Source organism: Callospermophilus lateralis, chromosome 17 (genome assembly GCF_048772815.1).
Source record: "Callospermophilus lateralis isolate mCalLat2 chromosome 17, mCalLat2.hap1, whole genome shotgun sequence".
Classification (NCBI taxonomy): domain Eukaryota; kingdom Metazoa; phylum Chordata; class Mammalia; order Rodentia; family Sciuridae; genus Callospermophilus; species Callospermophilus lateralis.
The window spans coordinates 48063150-48084161 of NC_135321.1; the positions used below are offsets into that span (position 1 = coordinate 48063150).

Consider the following 21012-nt stretch of genomic DNA (forward strand, 5'->3'; position numbering starts at 1 on the left):
TGTATTTTATTTTGCTTTTATGTTCCTTATCAATTTTTCAGGTGATACACCTTTTTATGCAGATTCTTTGGTTGGAACTTACAGTAAGATTATGAACCATAAAAATTCACTAACTTTCCCTGATGATAATGACATATCAAAAGAAGCAAAAAATCTCATTTGTGCCTTCCTTACTGACAGGTAAATAATCTTGACATTGAATTCCTGTTAATTCTTAAGAATTCTAATCTTACTGTTCAGTTTGTAAGATCATATCTAAGCTCCTACATGTGAACTAATAAAATATAAATTCCCCCATTCCCAAAAGCATTTATGACAATGAAATCTGGTATAATTTTATAATATACTCTGTTATTTTAGATTTCAACTTACTTTCTGTACTTAAGCCATTGGGATAATAACGTAGTGTTTGCTGAGGGCTAGAGCAGATAACTTTTTAATTGTTAAATTTTTTAACTTGGTTAATTATCAGAATGACAGTGTATTTTGTTGAGTCTAAGAATTTTTCTTAACATTTTAACATCTCAAGAGTGCATCTCATGTCAGTGGTATGTATTTATTTAGTTGGGTTTTTTTCTTATAGTTATATAAAAATGATGGTGCATTTTCCAATTTTCTATTTGATGGTACCTAGAGAAAGCATAAGCTATAAATATATACATTTTCTACCTCCTTTTTTCTCGACATTGTCATTGGCATTATGTTTTCTATATTCAGCAAGTATTAGATAAATGTACTTTGTTTTTGAAACAAAAATGTCATAGTTTGTATACTTCTGTGATTTCCTTTGTATTTGTTTCTGTTCTGTTCTGATCTGTTCTATTTTATTCTATGTATTTGCAGTGCTGGGAATCAAACCCAGATCCTTACACATACTAGGCAAGCACTCAGTAGTGGTTTATTTTTAAATATAAAAATGAGTCAAGTAACTTAGTAATAAGATTACACTTAATGCATTTAATTTTGATTATGGATTGATTTAAATAATAGGGTGGCTTCAGACTTTAAATATCTTTCAATTTTAAGATTCATTTTCATTAAAATTAAGTCACTTTTATTAAAACTAACTTATATTTCCTTATTTCCTTTAGACTGTGAAATTAGGTAGACTTTTCAAAGTTTACATTTTAATTTAAAGAACTGTGTTAGGGGGAATTGTCATATGGAAGTGAGCAAGACTCATGGTATTTTTTCTAATAGTTCATTTTTTAAAAAATATTTATTTTTAGTTGTAGTTGGATACAATACCTTTTTAAAAAATTTTATTTATTTTTATGTAGCCTTGAGGATTGAACCCAGGGCCATATATGTGCTAGGCGAGCATTCTACCACTGGGCCACAACTACACAAACAAATTAGGCATTTATAGTACAGAAAGATAATACAACGTCGTAAGTACTGTGGAAGTCCTAGAGAGGTTCTCTAATCCAGTCTGGAAGAGTCAGTGACAGCTTCTTAGAGATAATATAATACATCTAAAATAATTTATTCTTCAACTTATAAAAAAAATTGAAATTCAGGTATCCTCTTTGTTTATAAGTATTCTACTGGAGAACAGAATAAGTTCCTCTTTCCAATTCAGCTAAAGGCACATTTTTTAAAATTTTGATGCTCACCAAAACAAGGCCAGCAATCAATACCTTGTCCAGTTAAAGCTCTGAATTTTGTAGCAATGTCAGGAATTGCTTCAAAATCATTGGGTTTTGATTGGTCAGAAATATTGAATAGTTTAGAAAATAAAATTTTAAATATAAAATGTTTTTCTGGAATTTTTTGGTGTAAAAGAAAACTGTTGGTTGCAAAGAAAAATGCATAACTTTATAATCATAAGAAGAAAACTGTCAAGAAAATGCATTGTGTTTTATTCATCATGCTGTTGAAGCAAGACAATGATTCATCTGGATTCTCTATATCAGTACAAGAGTCATGGAATATTAACAAGTCTATATTTTTGTATATTTTCCCTTAGTATTCTTTAAATGATTTCTTTAGTGTTCTCAGTCTTCTGCTTATTCTCTATTTTGGCTGAAAATTATGCTAAAAATATAATTTCAAGGTGACAGATCTGCACAGGTTTATTATTCTGTCTACAGATAAACCTAGACAGGTTATAAGAAGATGTTAAATATTTGGGATGGGGTTGTAGCTCAGTGGTAGAGCACTTGGCAAGCATGCGTGAGGCACTGGGTTCCATCCTCAGCACTACATAAAAAGAAATAAATAAAAATAAAGGTCCATCAACAACAATAACAAAAATTAATTACTTTTCTTCTTTCTTCAGAGAAGTGAGATTAGGAAGAAATGGTGTAGAAGAAATCAAACGACATCTCTTCTTCAAAAATGATCAGTGGGCTTGGGAAACACTCCGAGACAGTAAGTTATTTTTTTCTTGCACATTAGATTTCCTATTTGTAAGTAACATCTGATGCTACATCCCTGTTCTGTATGGGAATTGTCTTAATCTACTAAAAAACAAGAGTATTTGATAATATTGGGGAAATTGTATAACTCCTCCCCTCATGTCCCACTCAAGATACCAAGATGAATAATACAGGTGGAATGAATTTGGTCTCAGCAGTTGTAATTTGATATTTGATCTTTGTTGTTTCCTTGTGGAGGAAGTAAATTAAGTCAAGTAATAGTAGTATTGTTATTTGTTTGACTTTTAAAATGTGTTTTCTTGTGAAAGGGCAAGTTATTTTTATTAAAACTTAAAATATAAGGAAATTTATTATTACTGAATACTAGAATTTAATTTTATGAGGGTATTGGAAATTGTGATATATTTGATTTCATCAGGGTCTTGGCAGCTTGCAATTAATATATAAAAATAATGTAGCTAGGCGAGGTGGCGCACACCTGTAATCCCAGCAGCTCTGGAGGCTAAGATAGGAGGATTATGAGTTCAAAACTAGCCTCAGCAACTATGAGGCACTAAGCAACTCAGTGATACCCTGTCTCTTAAAAAAATACAGAATAGGGCTGGGGATGTGGCTCAGTGGTTGAATGCCCCTGAGTTAAATCCCTGGTGCAAAAAAAAAAAAAAAAAGAAAAAAGTACTGTGTAAGGAAGTTAATTTTCAATTAATCTAGAACATTTCCTTATATTTTTAAAATAAAGTTAAAATTATAAGTTTATTTGCAGAAAACCTTGCACAAGGTAGTTGAATCAAAATTGTTGTATAATAGGGTTCTCATCATCTTTGTAGATTTAGAAAGATAAGAATTCATCTTTTACCCTTATGAAGCCTCAGAATTTTCTTGTCCTTTTTACTTTTCAGAAAAAGGATAATGTGTATAGCAGTCCCTAACTTCCTGCTATATCAGTAGCAGTGAACAGTAATAACTGGAGTGAACTCACCTATGTAGTTTTTTTTAAAAAAATGTTTTTAGTTGTAGGTGGACACAGTACCTTTATTTTATTTATATATGATGCTAAGGATTGAGCCCAGTGCCTTACATGGCTACGTAAGCAAGCACGCTACAATCTCAGTCCTCATCTAGGTAAGCAAGCTACAATCTCAGTCCTCATCTAGGTAGTTTTAGAACAGTTAAAAAATTAGATATTTGGGGCTGGGGCTATAGGTTAGTGGCAGAGCACTTGACTAGCATGTATGAAGCACTGTGTTTTAATCCTCAGCACCATATAAAAATAAAACAAATAAAATAAAGGTATTCTGTCCATCTACAACTACAAAAAATATATTTTAAAAGTTAGGTATTTGTCTTAAGAACTACCTAATTAGTTTAGACAGTGAGGATTCTTTGGTGGGATAGGGAGTGGATTTAGTTAGCTTTGAAGAAATAGATCATATAGGTTTGTCAGTCAATATTCCAGTTGTTAAATGTTTTAAAAGAAGCAGTTAAATATTTTCCAAGTATAGTCCATATATTTTGCAAAGCTATAAAATTTTCTTAAGAAGAAGAAAGGAAAATAATTTTTTCTGGAAATCAAGAAATTATACTTCAACAAAGAATGGCATTGAGTGATTGACTATCTTGAGTGCTATAAGAAGACCTTGACCTTGGGCGAATGTATTAAAGTTATGCTGAGAAATAAGGAACTTCCTCCTCTTCAGTAGTAAATGTGACATGATAATCTTCAGGCTGCAAGAGAAAATATTCCAAGATAAAGTTGAGCAGGAAGTAAAACAAATGGTTACATTGTAAAATTTTGTGTTTTTATTCAAGTTATTCTCTTAGCAAAGTTTAAGAAAACAGAATATACAAATACAATTATAAATCTGAAGAAAGTTTTCTGTAGGCCCCTTTTAAATTATCTTTGGAATTGCCTTAAGTTGCTTTGCAAATGAAGTTAGGAAATGCATAAATAACAATAGGATAACCACATGATAAATAATTCTGAAAAATACAGTATATTTTATGGATTCAAAACTGGATTATTAATTAGGAATGGAGGCAATTTAATTGACAAGTTATTTGTTGAACACCTATTACGTGGTGAGCACTATGTTATTTGAAGAACTAGGAGAGCATCAGTTATCATGCCAACAAAAATTTTTTCACTTGTGAATCTCATAGTCTTATGGAATTGGGGAAGTACAAAATCAATGACATTTTATTATATTGCTGTATATTCTTAACGTAAATGCTTTTATTAAAAAAAACAATGACTTCACTGATAAATCAAAGGAACTCTGAAGAGTTTCTTTGAATTTGTTTGTTATGTAATTTATTAGTAGTATTATTTTCTTTTTAAAATATATATTGTTTGATACAGTTTTGCAATAACCATTTTGATAGCTTTTCCTAATCTCAGTAGATCCTGTTTTATAGTTATTGAAAAAGACAAAGAAATATTGAAGCCTCTAGGACTTACTGTTCTTACTCTTCCTACCCTTTTTTTTTTTACTTCACCCCTAAAATACCAAGAATAGTTTTATTTGAACTGACCTCACTAACCTAATTTTTAAAAAATTATGTAAGCTATGATTCCTTTTAATTTTTTGACTCTATACAATTTTATTTGGCAAGACTGCTTTCTTTTATAATAGTTATTTTAGTAGTTTTGTCACTTACACATCTCTAGGTTATAATGCCAATTAGCTTTACTCTTTTGTTCCTTGGTCGTATGGGACCAGGGTATAAATTCTTGATTTTTGGCAGACTTCCTGTGAATTTCTTGATTGTGTTCACTCTTAATTTAGAGGCACAAAGTATTAAGATTGTGAAGTTAGTCATTCACTCATTTGAGATAGAATTGAAGAATTGACAGAGAGTAAGTTTAAAGATAGGAGACAAAAGAAGTGAAAAGACCCAAATAACTTGGTATGCTACAAGCACAATATGAGCACTATAAAATAATGCAGTTAGAGCACACTATTTTATACTCCCATGGGCAGAATATATAAAGAATTAAGGTCCAGCTTCTGCATATCTTCATCAACTGTGCTTTTCTATGATTTTCTTTTAATAGTAACCATCCTAATGAGAATATAGTTGTATCTCATTATGGTTTTTTAAAAATATTTTTAGTTGTCAATGGACTTTTAATTTATTTATATATAGTGCTGAGAACCGAACCCAGTGCCTCACACATGTTAGGCAAGTGCTCTACCAGTGGACTACAACTCAGCCCTCATTATGGTTTTGATTTGCATTTTTCTAATGACTAAGGGGATGTTAAACATCTTTGCATGTGCTTATTCGCCATCCACATATCTGCTTGAGAAATTTCTGTGAAAAAAGTCTTTTGCCCGTTTTTTGAGTTGGGTTGTTTGTTTTTGTTGTTGAGTTGTAGGGGTTCTTTATGTATTCTGAATATTAATCCCTTATCAGATACATGGTTTGCAAATATTTTCCTTCCATTCTCTGGGTTTCTCTCCCCCTTTCTCCCTCCCCCCCATTGGTATTGGGATTGAACCCAGGGACACTTAACCATTGAGCCACATTCCCCAACCCCCTTTTATTATTGTTTTATTTTGACACAGGGTCTCACTCACTAAGTTGCTGAGGTTGACTTTGAACTTTCAATCCTCTTGCCTCCGTCTCCTAAATCACTGGGATTACAGGCATGCACCACCACACCCAGCTTTTCATTCTATTGGTAGTGTCCTTTGACACACAAAAATTTTGTTGTTTTGTTTTGCTATTATGGATTTAACCTACTGGTGCTTTATCGCTGAATTACATCCCATAACATTTATGTTTTAGTTGTAGGTGGACACAATTACCCTTATTTTATTGTTATGTGGTGCTGAAGATCGAACCCAGTGTCTCACACATACTAAGTGAGCACTCTTCCTCTGAGCCACAACCCCAGCCTATCCCCAGTCTTTTTTTATTTCTTATTCAAGACAGGATCTTGTTAAGTTGCCAAGGCTGGCCTTGAATTTGTGCTCCTTTACCTCAACCTTCTGATTCGCTAGTATTTATAGGTTGTGTACCACTATGACAGACCTGGGATGTTCTATGTATAGGATCATGTCATCTATGAATAGAGTAGTTTTAACTTACTTATTTCCAGTTTAGATGTCCCCCACCACCACCACTTTTTTTTTCCATACCTAATTATTCAGACTTGATCTTCAAGTATAATGTTAAATAGCAATGGTGAAAGTGGGCTTTCTTGTCTTCCTTATCATGGGGAAAGGTTTTAGTCTTTAACCATTAAGTATGATAGTAGTTGTGGGATTTTAGACTTGTTAAATACTTTTTCTGCATCAAGTGGAATGATTGTGTTTTTCTTCCCTTTATTCTGTTATTGTAATATAGTTGTCCTTAGTGTCCATGGAGGATTGGTTTGAGAACCCTGAACAGATACCAAAATTTGAAAATACTCAAGTCCCTGATATAAAATGGCACAGTAGGGCTGCAGTTGTGGCTCAGTAGTAGAGCTTGCCTCTCACATGTGAGGCACTGGGTTCAATCTTCAACACCACATAAAAATAAACAAACAAAATAAAGAGATTGTGTTCAACTGTAATTAAATTTTTTTAAAAAAAATGGCACAGTAATTGCATAGAACTCACACACATCTTTCAACATACTTTGACTCATCTCTATAAGTAAATAGTTGTAATACCATTCTTTTAGGGAATAATGACAAAAAAAAAAGTCTGTACATCTTTAGACACAGTTCTTTTTAAAGGTTATTTTCAATCTTCTTTTGGTTGAATCAACCTGTTTATATAGAGGACCAAATACATTGCACTAATTGATGTGGTGAAGTACCTTGTTGTAAATCCCATTTAGTCATAGAGTACAGTTCTGTTTAAAATTTTTTTAGTTGATGATAAAATTGGCTGTATTTATGACATGTTAATCCTTTGAATATGGCACTGTGTTCTATTTGCAACTTTTTTTGGTATCTATGCTAATAAAAGGTATTACTCTGTGGGCTTTTGTTTGTTTTGGTGTCTTTGTTATTGGTGTCAGCAATGCTGATCTCATGAAATTTATTAGGAACTTTTCCCTCTATTTTTTAGAAGTGCTTGAGGTGGGTTGATGTTGTAAAGCCATCTAGTGTTGAACTTTTTATGTTGTGTAGACTGTAGATATTTTTTACTATTTTTAAAATCTCTTTACTTGTTTTGGGTCTCTTCTAATTTCTAACTTTTATTTTAGAAAGTTTTAGTTGATGGTGTTTTTAGGAATTTGTCAAGTTCATCTATAATTTGTTGGTACATACTCATTCATAGTACTTTCTTTAATACTTCTTATTCCTAAATGATTAGTATCTTTATCCTTACTTTTATTGTTCATGTCTTTTTCCCCCTAAGTTCAGTAAAATGGTTGTCATTTATTTTTAGCTTTTTAAAGAACCACTTTTAATTTTTTTTATTAACTTTTGTTATTGGTTTCACATTCTTTATTTTATCTGTACTATAATCTTTTTTTTTGCTAGCTCTAGATTTATTTACTTTTTTCTAGTTTCAAGTTAATGGCTTGAGATCTTTCTTGTTTTTTAATATAGACATTTACAGCTGAAATTTTCTCTTGTGTACTGTTTTTACTGAATCCCATAAGTTTTGGCATGATATTTTCATTTTCATCAAAATAGTTTTCTATAATCTTCCTCTGATTTGTTCTTTCACTCATTTGGTGGTTTGAGAACATTTTGAGTTCCACAAAATTTTCAGACTCTGGTTTAATTCCATTGTGATTAGAAAAGTGATTTTAATCTTTTTACATTTATTCAGACTTCTTTTTGGCCTAATATATAGGCACTCCTGGAAAATGTCTTTTAAGTGTTCTTGAGAAAACATATATTCTACTTTGGTTGGGTGAAATGTGTTCTGTATATCTATTATATATCTAGTTGGTTTATGGTTGTTCAAATATTGTATTTTCTTATTGATTTTGTCTTTATGTGTTCTTTTTCTCCCTGAATTCATGTTAGCTTTTCCTTCATAGACTTTGGAGCTGTGTTGTTCATATTTATAATTGTTACATTTTCTTAATATATTAAGCTTTTTCTTGATATTATCAATGTGTGGTGTCTTTCTCTGCCTCTTTCAATAGTTTTGATTTAAAATCTGTTTTATCTGATGTCAGTTTAGCCATTCCTCTTTATTTTTTTTTAAAGAGAGAGAGAACTTTTTAATATTTATTTTTAAATTTTCGGTGGACACAACATCTTTATTTTTTTTTATTTTTATGTGGTGCTGAGGATTGAACCCAGTGTCCCGCGCATGCTAGGCAAACCGCTACCACTTGAGCCCCATCCCCAGCCCTAGCCATTCCTCTTTTGCATGGAATGTATTTTCCACTTTCAACCTATTTATGTCTGTTGATCTAAAGTGAGTCTCTGTAAAGAGCATATTCTTGGGTCATTTTTTATTTTATTCTGACAATCTCAGCCTTTTAATTGGTGAGTTTAATTCGTTTAAATTTACAGTGAATACTGATAAGGAAAGATTTCTTTTATTTTTCTACTTTCTGTATTTTATTTTTGCTTCTTAAGTGTTTAATTACTACCTTTTGTGTTTTTCCTTTTCTGTATGTTTTTTAAGTTGGTCAACATGGAGATTACATTTAAAACCCTAAATTGGTAACAGTCTAGGTTGAATTGATACTAGTTTACTTTTAGTATCATACAAAAATGGCTTTTATACAAATTGTCCTTACCCTATATATTGTCATTGTCACAATTTAAATCTTTTTATAGTGTATGCTCATTAACTTAAGTTTATGATTATTGCATAATGCATTTGTTTTTTAAATCATATGTGAGGAGAAAAAAGCTGTTACAAACCAAAAATACTATAATACTGGCTTTTACATTTATGTGCGCAGTTAGGTTTACTGATCTTTCTTCAAGGCCTTGAGTTAGGGCAGCTTGATTTTACTATTTGATTATAATGCATTTTTATGTGGATATTTTGGCATTTTCCTTGATTGACCCTCATTTACATTATATATGAATATAAATTCACATCTTTTATCAGATTTGGGAGGTTTGAGGCCATTATTTCTTCAAATATATTTTCTGCTGCTTTTTCTCCTCTCCCTATGAACTCCCATAATTCATGTGTTGGTCTAGTTAATGGTGCCACACTTCCCTTCCGCTGTGTTTACTTTTTCATGTCAGCACCAGAATTTCTGTTTTGTTCCTTTTTCTGTCTCTGTCTTAATATTTTCTGTTTAAGATAACATTCTTCTGGTTCCTATAGTTTATTTCTTCATCCTTAATAGCCTTTGGTACATATTTAAGAAAGTTTATTTTAAGATTTTGTGTATTTGTGACAACCAGAAATGTACACAGATATTCCCAGAAGTCCCCTGTAGGCAAAATTTCTTCATGATTGAGAATTTTTTGAAAGTAAAATGCATGCCATTCCATAATTGACTGTAGACTTCCCTGGGGTCAGCAACCTTTTATTTTTCTCTCATTTTACATATTAGGAAATTAATTATTAGGATATCAGCATTGTATGATCAAGCAGTTCTCTTGGCCTTAAAGAAATACATGGTAGAAGAACTTTTTTTTTTTTTTTTTAACTCATTGCTATTAGTTAATACTACAACTTTGTTGGGCTAAATCTGTTGTTTTGTTCCCAAATTATTCAGATATTTCAGTGTGTCTAAGATTGCCTGAAAATAGATATTTCTTGCCTGAAGCACCCAGCTAACTAAAAAAATAGTTCCTTTATATGAGATTAAGACCATGAAACTGTTCAGTTGTTTTTTTGTTGCCTTGCTTATCTTTATCTTTTTTCCCAAAGAAAAAGGAAACAATTGTTCCTGAAATGAGTATTTAGTATTTTGATAAGAATTCATTTTGTGTATTATAAACTATTGTGCCTTTAAACTAAAAAATATGTATCCTAAATTTATTTTTAATGTACCCCTTATAGCATATTCAAGCTTTTATGTGGTATTTTCTCCTGGATTATAATATTTAAAGACTGTCATATCATTTTAAATTATTAGGTATATGTAAGTCTTGCCCCTCCCCATCATGTTTACAATCTTGAGATGCTTTATCCATGTTTTTGTGTCCTTGCTTTTTTTTTTTTTTTTTTTTTAACCGTGTTGTAAATACTGAATTATTCTTAATCACTTAATTCTGGAAGTAGCTAGTCTGAAACTAATTCAGAATCCTTTGCTCCTTATTGTTTAATCTTATGGAGATATTGAATGATAGGAATATTGATCATGTAGATTTGATGTGAATAAAAATAAAAATATTTCAGTTTCAAATTAGTAATTATATTCAGGACTACTAAGAATTAACCTTGATTTCTGGTTTGCTTCATAGCAGATTAATAAAACAATACTGTATTTAAAATTAACCCAACTTTTTAGAGTATAGCTTGTAATGTTATAGGTTCTGGAAATTCTTTTCTATAATCCTAAATGCTTTTGAGAAATTTATACAGCGATGTATTTAAAGTAATCCTAATAACTTGACTTGTAATATTCAAGTTAAATTTGAATTATAGGTGATTTGGTATATATCATTTCAAGAATTATATAACAAACTATCAATAAACATTAACAAATTATTAATTCATAGTTTATTAATAAAATTAGTGTCAAATTTCCAAACCATAGATTTATGAATATTTATGGGTTTGTGAATATTATTCCTCATACAGCAATGAACAGTAGATTTATAAATTACAAATGAATGAGTTAATAATTAACATTTATTAATTATAATGAATCTTAGTGTAATAGATTCATCCTATTTGGAATTTGTTTTACAGCTATTTAGAAAAGAGACATCATTATTATTGTCACTATTTATTTATTTTTTTCTTGAGATGAGGTCTCAATTCTGTTCCCCAGGTTGGTCTTGAACTCCTGGGCTCAAGGGAGCCTCTTGCCTCAGCCTCCTAAGTAGCTGGGACTAAAGGTGTACACTACCATACTGGGCTGGTATAGAATCTTTGTGTCACTTTGTATATTTGAAATCAACAACAATTTTCTTTCTATTTTTAGCTGTAGCACCAGTTGTACCTGATTTAAGTAGTGACATTGATACTAGTAATTTTGATGACTTAGAAGATGATAAAGGAGATGAAGAAACATTCCCTATTCCTAAAGCTTTTGTTGGCAATCAACTACCTTTTGTAGGATTTACGTATTATAGCAATCGTAGGTAAGTAAGCTAAATAGTAATTTTAGGGGTGGGTTTTGATTTTATTATATTCATATTATTTTCTTAGGGATATCTAAAGATCCTTTTAAAATATATTTAATGAGATATACAGATACATCTTCTAATATTTATAATACCATTTTTCAGTGATGCATGGTATTTCTAGCATTTCATGTTTGATTTTTTTTTTAGACTCATTTATATTCAGGATATTGTTTTTCAGAAATTCTTTGCTGTCTGATGTACTTTATGTTCTCAAGTGACAATTAATAGGTCAAAAGACACTGTTAATACTGATATTTAGGTCAGTGTTGTTATCTAAAGATTTATGATTTATAATACAGTTTGGAATAATATATAATATTAACTTTCCTAGCATTATCATCTCTATATTGTTACCTAAGGTCCATAATTTTTAGCTCTTCAAAAATCGATTTTTCCCAGATACTATTTAATAAATTCACTATGTATTACAACAAATAGTATTTTCTGTACTATCATATCATGTTGAATTAGTAACTTTAATCTTCTATGCTTTCATTTCCTCAAAAATAGGGATGATGATAACATCAATAATACTTGCATCAGAGAGTTTTATAAGGGAGGAGTAAAGCAAAACACAGGAAAGCACTTAGAGCACTTTGCATGGAGTAAAAATATTCAGTGTTAGCTGTTATTAATATTAGTATTAGCTAATGTGAGTTTTAGTCTTTCCAAATGTACTTGTGATGTAAGTTTAACATTATTTCTGTGCTGGACATCCATTCATTCAAACAGGTATGTTTGATAACTTTCTCTTTGTCAAATATAAGCTAAATACCAAGGTGCAGGAAGAAAAATGACCAAGTTATAATACCTTCTCTTGAACTGCTCACATCATAGGAAATGAATAATATAGGTTGATACGTACTACTTAATTGAAAGCCAAAGAAAGTTCTGTATTAATATATTATAATGAATCATATAACAACAATAACTGGGTGCATTAAGTTTTACTATTATTTTTTAATTATTTCAGAATAAATTTTCTTAAAATCAAATTATACTACATTAGAGTAGTTTTAGGTATTTATTTAGAGCAATTATTAAACTAGTTATTATAGCTAACTGTAAGTGATTCAAGGCAAATTTAGAAAATAAGAAGGCAATTTAGGCCTGCTTTATGAAATTTCTATAACAATGCACTAAAAAGCAATACTGAATACACAAAACACGTAAGTTTTGACTCAGAGAAAAGCCCAATAATTTAGTCATTTTTTCCCCCTAACACTCGGAGTGTATAATAATGTAGCTATTTTATATTGACATATATACACAAAAGAGTGGTTTTGCTGAAGTTTCCTCCCTCCCTCCCTTTCTCTCTCTCTCTCTCTCTCTCTCTCTCTCTCTCTTCTTTGGTGCTTTTATCAATTATTCTTTGAATTGGTTTCTGAAACACTCAGGATATTGATTAAAAACAACTCCCAGTATTTTTGGATTTTTCTATACTATAGTTCAACAGATAATTATTTTACTTACATTTTTCTATACAAAGGTAATCTTTAATTAACTAAACACTAAGTTATTTGTACTACATTGCCATGTACTTCATTATGTTCTCTGATTTTCCTTTTTATTCCTGTCTCAAGTGTAATTTTTAGTTTTTTTAAAAAATATTTTTAAAAAATATCTTTATTTATTTATTTTTATGTGGTACTGAGGATTGAACCCAGGGCCTTGCACATGCTAGGCGAGGGCTCAACCCCAGCCCCTTTAGGTTTTTTTTAAACTAATGCTTTTTTATTTATATATGACAGTGGGATGCATAACAATTCTTATTACACATAGCACAATTTTTTATATTTCTGGTTGTATACAACATTCATTCACACCAAGTTGTGTCTTCAATTTTTAGGTTTTTTAAAAATAGAAACTTTATTGTATAGGGCTTTTTGGTTTTGTTTTTCAGGAATTGAGCCCAGAGCTTGCACATTCGCGGCAAATGCTCTGCCACTGACCTGTGTCTCCAGCCTTGACATTTTACTATGTTCTTAAGTGTCATAGCCTTATCAATTAATATAGTAATTTTAAGATAAGTGTCTATCATATGAATAGGTAAAAGTGTGATTGCTTTTAATAAGGAAGCAATAAAATATGAATGACCCTTACTATCATATGTAAGTCTAATTTTGAATATACTAGTGTGAAGTAGAAAACTTCAGAAACTCTTACCCCTGAAATATAAAAATATCTTTTAATTGTCAAGGGCAGAGATCTTTATTGCTAAAGTATAGTTGTTATTCACTGTTAATACCTATGTGTTAATAGCTGAACCTATACAGCTGTGAAATGTACTGTAACTATTTGGTATTTTGAGAGCGCTCTTCTAGTTAATCAAAGTGCTGACAGTAAGTGGTGGTGATGGTGGAGATAATAATATTGGTATTGGATCATGTTGGAAGTGATAGCAGGAGCAATAGCAGCAGTACCTTACTTTTACATTATATTTGGTATCTTAGAAAAAATTTCACATATACTATCTATCTAACTCTACTTATTTGATATTCCTGTAAGACATGTAAAGATCTTTTTTAAATTATTTTTTTAGTTGTAGATGGACACAATACCTACCTACCTACCTTTTTTTCTTTAATGTGGTGCTGAGGATTGAACCCAGTGCCTCATATGTGCCAGGCAAGCCCTCTACTACTGAGCTACAACTCCAGCCCTGTGAAAATCTTTTTTTTTTTTTAATTTTTTTTTTTAGTTGCAGCTGGACATTTACTTATTTATTTTTATGTGGTGCTGAGTCTTGAACCCAGTGCCTCACACGTGTTAGATGAGTGCTCTACTGATGAGCCACAACCCCAGCTCCCCCTGTGAAGATCTTTAAGTCTCACCAACCACCTGTATTTTCATGTAATTCTAACTTTACACTGAATTAAATTAAAGAACTCTTCAAGGCTTGGTGTCCCAAAATTTGGTAGGATTTTACCCAGACTTTGATTCTGTTATTTCAATTACTTAGGCAAGAAAAAAAAAAAAAGAAATAATTTAAACCCAAGCAAGCAAATATTATGTTTTGCTAAAGGATAGTTGAGGGAAGTGGAGGTAGTTGTACTCTGTCTTAAAGGTCAACGATTCCTTGTCCCTGGTTGTTAAATTCAAAAGGCTCTAAAATTGGAATGACTTTTAGTTACTGTTGGTGGCAAACCTATTGCAACTTGCTCTTATGGCCAAGAAAACCTGATTTCAACTAATTTAAGACTATATTTTTTATTTGTCTTCCTTGAAATAGTCACATGTTTTGTAGCAGAAATAGCAAGTCATATGATTATAGACCTAACTGGGATTTCATTTAATTATGTATCATTTCTGTATTTTTTTCTAAAATAAAAATATGTACTTGTGCCTAATTTTTTTATAAACATAGCTAGTAAAATACTGAACATAAAATAAGCATATAGTATTTGTTATTGGTTGTTATTGAATATTAAGGTGGATTGTTTTGTTTCTTTTCTTTTTAAACTCCTTTCCCCCAGATACTTACCTTCTGCAAATCCTAATGATAACAGAACCAGTTCCAATGTGGATAAAAGCTTGGTAGGTATTTTCTTATTTGCTTTTTAAAAATTGTTTTACGTATCATGTATTTCTGTGTGTGGTATTGAGTAAGCTTATGTGTTGCTTATGAATGAATGGTTATTGCACTTAGATTTTTCTGGCAATTTTTATCTCTTGTCTCCTTTCTGATATGAATTTTTCTGAATATCAAATAAAATAATTTATGTAAAGACAGTAAACTAAATTGCTACACAGATTGACAATAGTTGTCCTTTTAATCTTTGGAATCAGTAATATAAGTATTTCATCACTAAGGGTCTAGACATGGAAGATTTAAATGAAGATTTTTTTGTATTAGTAAAGTAGCTATAACATAAAATTTATCATTTTAACTATATTTCAAGTGTATACAGTTCAGAGATATTAAGAACGTTTACAGAATTGTGCAACCATCCACTATCCTTCTCTAGAACTTTTTCGTATCTCAAACTTAAATTCTGTACCCTGAAAAAAAAAAAAAACAACAACAAAAAAAACTCCCCATTTCATTCTTCTTCCAGGCCCTTATATCTATTATTCTACTTTCTGTCTCAATAAATTTGATTATTTACCTCCTGGAATTACACAATATTTATCCTTCTGTGACTGGCTTATTTTTTTAGCATAATGTCTTTAAGTTGTTGTGATATATATCACAATATCCTTTCCTTTGTAAGGCTGAATCTTATCCCAGCAAGTATTTTAATCACACTTTGTTCATGAATTCATTAAATGAAGTTTTAATGGAAGTACTGTTACATTGTGAACATCAGCATTGGTTAAAAACAGTATGAAGCCATTGCTCCCATAGTTGAGGCAAAGAGAAAATCCTGTAGTGGTAGCTCAGAGAAAGCCTAACATCATAAAACACTTCCAAAGCTATGGTAAAGCCAGAAGGATATGAAGAAATGGATACTTCATTTCTCTACCCTCTGATTTCCTGTTGGTCTCTCCCATGGTTTGAAACCAACTTCAAAATGATAGGGCAACAGAGTATTACAGTTTGTAGATTTTAAGGCAAAGACGAACAGAGGATAGATCTTCAAGACTAGAAGGTTGTTGGGGAAATGGAGAATAAGCACTATTTAATTTTTCCACTGGGATTTAAATTATTCTAGTAAGTACATTTTAATTGTGAGTTCTTCTGTTGCTTTTATGGTTCATGTTCATGAGAGGTTTTGTTGTTTTTTAAAAACTCTTATTTGTTTACATTTGAGGAAATTCTTTTGTGTTAACTAGGACTTTTCTGGAAAAAAAAAATCAGGAATAATCATTTGACCATCCTTAAAACATTCCTTAAACACTGTACTATAACCTACATGGTTTTTTAAATATATTTTTTAGGTTGTAAATGGACACAATATCTGTATTGTTTGTTTGTTTATTTTTATGTGGTGCTGAGGATCAAACCCAGGGCCTCACACATATGAGGCAAGCACTCTACCACTGAGCTACAACCCCAGCCTGAGCTTAGGTGTTTTAACAGAGGATTAGAGAAGTAACAACATTTTTTAGAAGCTGGTACAGTTCTTCTCTTTCTCTGATGTATTTAAGTTTTAAATGTAGAAAGAGAAGGTGAGAAAAAGAGGAAAGAACTGTGTGAGTTACTTGTTTCTCTTTTAAATTTTCATCACAAAGAGCTCGTAAGTAAGTTATATAGCTCACAATGCTTTGGGACTCAGATGTCATTAAAATAAAAGCACTTTTGATCTAGGGAAGGTAATATTAAGGCCTTGCTGTAACCCAGCTCTCACAGCATTGTATGATTAAAAGTACATTAGATTTCAGGGAATGGAAGGGAAGGGAGCAGAGACAGGAATAGAAAAGACAGTGGAATGATTCAGACATACCTTTCCTATGTACATTTGTGAATATGTCATAGTGAATCTCTACATCATGCATAACCACAATACTGGGATCCTAATTAGAAGAAGATGTACTACATGTTTATATAAACATCAGAAGATACTCTACTGTCATGTTTTAACTAAAAAGAAAAACAACAACAACAACAACAAAAAGACTTCAGAAATATTGAAAGGATTTATCTTTTGGGCTGATTCTGTTCAGTGATGATTGCTGTAAGTTACTGTCAGTGGCTGCTTTTTTATCTTTTGCTCTGGTAAGAACAGAGGGAATGAAGTACAGAAATCAACTAATTTAATTTTCAACTTTTCCTTGCAAGTGTTTTAGTTAAAATTCTAACAACTTTGCAGTTGCCAAATGTGATAAATAATTTTTTTTTGCTGCATTTGATATTGACTACTCTTTCTTCTTTGAAACTTTAAGCTTTTATAATTCTTTCATGTTTCCTTTATTTCCTTCCTTTCCTCCCATCTTTGATTTTTTAAAATTTATTTATTTTAATTGTAATGGACACAATACCTTTATTTTGTTAATTTACTTTTATGTGGAGGTTCAAACTGAGGGCCTCACACATGCTAGGCAAGCGCTCTACCACTGAGCTATATACCCCCAGCCCTGCATCCTTGAATTTTATTTTCATTCCTCTACTAAATTATTAAATGTTTCCCCAAGTTGTGATCTTGTCTCTGCTCATTTCTATTGGTATTCTCTTGTATATCTACCTTCTTCCTCAAAGCTTTATACAAAAACTTGTCTCTTTTGGATACATCTCTGGCCTCTCTAACAAGGCTAAAGCTAAACACAGTTTTTCTCTCTCATGCCGTCCCAGCAATAACTTTTTTGTTTCTTGCTTTTCATAATGGTACTATATATGTTCTCTCTCATTTCTAATTATTTCTGAGGTCATAAATCTGCTTTCTAATTGAGATTTATCCATTTCTTCCTCTTCATAACTACAACCTCTTCTTTATATCAGATCAATATTCACTCTTACTGGAACTTTTTCAATAGCCTGGTAACTTGTTCTTTCTAGAATTTCACTTCCCCTGAATCTACCTTATTATTGAAGTTTGGTTTCTGAGATGCCAATGTTATGTCATATATTGCTTATAGGTTAAAGTTTCCAATCAAGGAATCATGGTCCCACACTTGTCAGGTTTGATAAGAGTTATTTTCCCTCTTGTATGCTAAACTCTGCCATATTTGATTTCTTCCCATTTCCCAAATTTATTTTCTTCTACCTCTACTTTTGGCCTGTATGTTCATTCTGGCTGAAATATCTTCTTTCTACTACTGTCTCTTCTGGGTAATTTTTTCTCATGTTTTTGGTATTACTTCAAGCATTGCATATTTCTGGCAGAATTAGAAGTCACTCACCCTTCTGTCCTTCAGAATACTATATTATCACCTACCATGGATTCATATTTTGTACATATCTTTGGGTCATTGTGGCTTTTTTTTTTTTTTTTTTTTTTTGGTACCAGGGATTGAACTCAGGGACACTCAACCACTGAGCCACATCCCCAGCCCTATTTTGTATTTTATTGAGACAGGGTCTCACTGAGTTGCTTAGCGGCCTCGCTTTTGCTGAGACTGGCTTTGAACTTGTGCCTCCTTACTCAGCCTCCTGAGCTGCTGGGATTATAGGTGTGTGCTACTGCAGCTGGCTCATTGTGGGTGCTTAATGGATATATTAAACAATTAAGATTGTACATATTAATGAAATGCCATTTAATGTTTCAATATATATGAACATTGTATAATGTTTAAATCACTTCCCATTTCTTTATGCACCATTACCTTAATGAGAACAGGGACATCATTAGCTTTATGAGAACAGGGGCCAGACCATTTTTAAATTTTTGTGTTACTGACACATAGTACAGTACTGAGATACAAGTAAATATTGAGACAATACTTTTTAAAGTAATAATAATTAATAGAAAGTGATAAGATTAATTATTTCCTAAACAGATGTAAAATGGTACCATAAACTTATTATTCTTAATTTCTCTATCAATATTATTAGTTGAATGAGATGGATTTTTCTTTCAATTAAAGCAGGAAAGTTTGCAAAAAACAATTTATAAGCTAGAAGAACAGCTGCATAATGAAATACAGTTAAAAGATGAAATGGAGCAGAAGTGCAGGTAAGAATATAATTATGTTTTTCATGTTAATAGTTGTATATAGCAAATACTTTAAAGCTCAAACTCATAAACACTCAAAAGTAGATGAATATTAAAGTTGCTACTGATACACATCCATGAAGAATGTCTTAGCTAGAATAAAAAAGTAGCATTGATGTTGGCTTTTAGTCATAAATGTACTTTTCTCAAACTATTAAAGTTCATTTGTTTCTGGTAGTCTTCCTTCTTAATAGTTCTAATTCAGCTAATTATCTGATCCTTTACTTTTTTCCTCTCATTTTAATTAGCTAACTGAAAGAGCAAATTAGTTTACATTAAATAAATTACTTTCTAAAATGTGAAGTGTTGATGTTTAAAATTCACTAAATTTTGATGCAGTCATTGATTTCTACTGTGATTCCTTAGAGCAGTAACTCAGAATTTTTTCATGTGCATCAAATTCTAATAGCATATATATTTATGAAATAGTGGATGATCAAATGTTATTATTTTAAAATAACTTAGCATAATGCTATTTCTTATTAATAGCAATAATTTTTATAATTATAAGCAATAACTTTTTATAATTATGTCATTAGTGAACAGTATTGAATAAATGAAATATAAAGGTAACAGATTAAATATTCAACAAATGAAATTATAAATACTCAGTGTTGTGACCAGATAGATATAGAGAAGTAGGAAACAGGTAAAATTCTCACTGTATACCATCCCTGGTAGATTGTTAAGTGTATAATATAAACTTAAAAAAAAAAAAAAGTAAAAGCACTGGAAATAAGCAATCATCTGATCCCAGAATTTGGAAGGAATTTCTAAGTATATAATATATAAATAAAGGGAGGAAATGGAGAAACTGTTGAATGAGTGTTGAAGGTAGTAGTAGTGATGGGCATCAATTTGAGGAAGAAATAGAATAACAAAATGGCTGATAATCATGTGAAAATGTGTACTCTCAAGAAAATGGAATTAAAATGTGATAAGAACTTTTAAAATTACATATTGGTGAATGATTTTTTTAAAAAAAAATTATTTTTTTAGTTGTAGTTGGACACAATACCTTTGGTTTTTTATTTATTTATTTACTTTTATGTGGTGCTAAGAATCAAACCCAGGGCCTGGCACATGCTAGGGAAGCACTCTACCACTGAGCCACAACCCCATCCCTGGTGAATAGTTTTTAATTTTAATGACTTAATGCTGAGAATTGTAAATTAATATTTGCTTACATTTATTTTCTCATGAGCATTCAAATGTTTTATCCTGTTTCTTTTCTCACATATCCATTAGAGCTTTATTCCACAAAAATGTAGCTTTTTTTGTTTGTTTATTTTGGTACCAGGAATTGAACCCCGGTGCATTTTACCACTGAACTACATCCCAACCTGTTCATCCCAACTCTTTTTTTTTTTAATTTATTTTTTTAGTTGTAGGTGGACACAGTATCTTTATTTCATTTATAAATGGAGCTGAAGATCAAAGCCAGGGCCTCATGTGTGCTAGGCAAGCACTCTACCACTGACTGAGCCACAACCCCAGCCCTTTTTTATTTTTTATTTTGAGACAGGATCTTGCCAAGTTGCTGAGGGCCTTGCTAAATTACTGAGGCTATAGCTGGTTATTTTTAGATTGTCTTTCCCTGTCCTACTTTTAGCCTTTTACCCTTCCAGGAACTGGAAGAATTTGGTTGGTTCTAAGTGGACAGGGTAAAAATAAATTTTATCTAGAAATTTTCCCCAGCTACCACCACATACAGATTAAATCAAAACTAATTCTAATCTAATTCTGCACATTCAAACCAGTTTAATTTAAAAAAAGGTCAGTTTGTATCAGATAATGTGCTTGCCAG

At 31.3% G+C, this 21012-nt stretch overlaps 1 protein-coding gene across 3 annotated transcripts in view; it reads left to right on the forward strand.

Annotated features, from left to right (window-relative positions):
* The window catches only part of Rock1 (Rho associated coiled-coil containing protein kinase 1), a 144104-nt gene that overhangs the window by 59088 nt on the left and 64004 nt on the right, over nucleotides 1-21012 (forward strand). For 2 of the 3 annotated variants that reach the window (XM_076837385.2, XM_076837388.2), the window contains exons 8-12: nucleotides 42-180; nucleotides 2282-2373; nucleotides 11409-11568; nucleotides 15090-15150; nucleotides 19078-19166. In XM_076837385.2, the coding sequence (XP_076693500.2) occupies nucleotides 42-180; nucleotides 2282-2373; nucleotides 11409-11568; nucleotides 15090-15150; nucleotides 19078-19166 (541 nt within the window). The remainder of the gene's footprint in view (nucleotides 1-41; nucleotides 181-2281; nucleotides 2374-11408; nucleotides 11569-15089; nucleotides 15151-19077; nucleotides 19167-21012) is intronic. The other variant, XM_076837387.2, reaches the window with a different exon arrangement.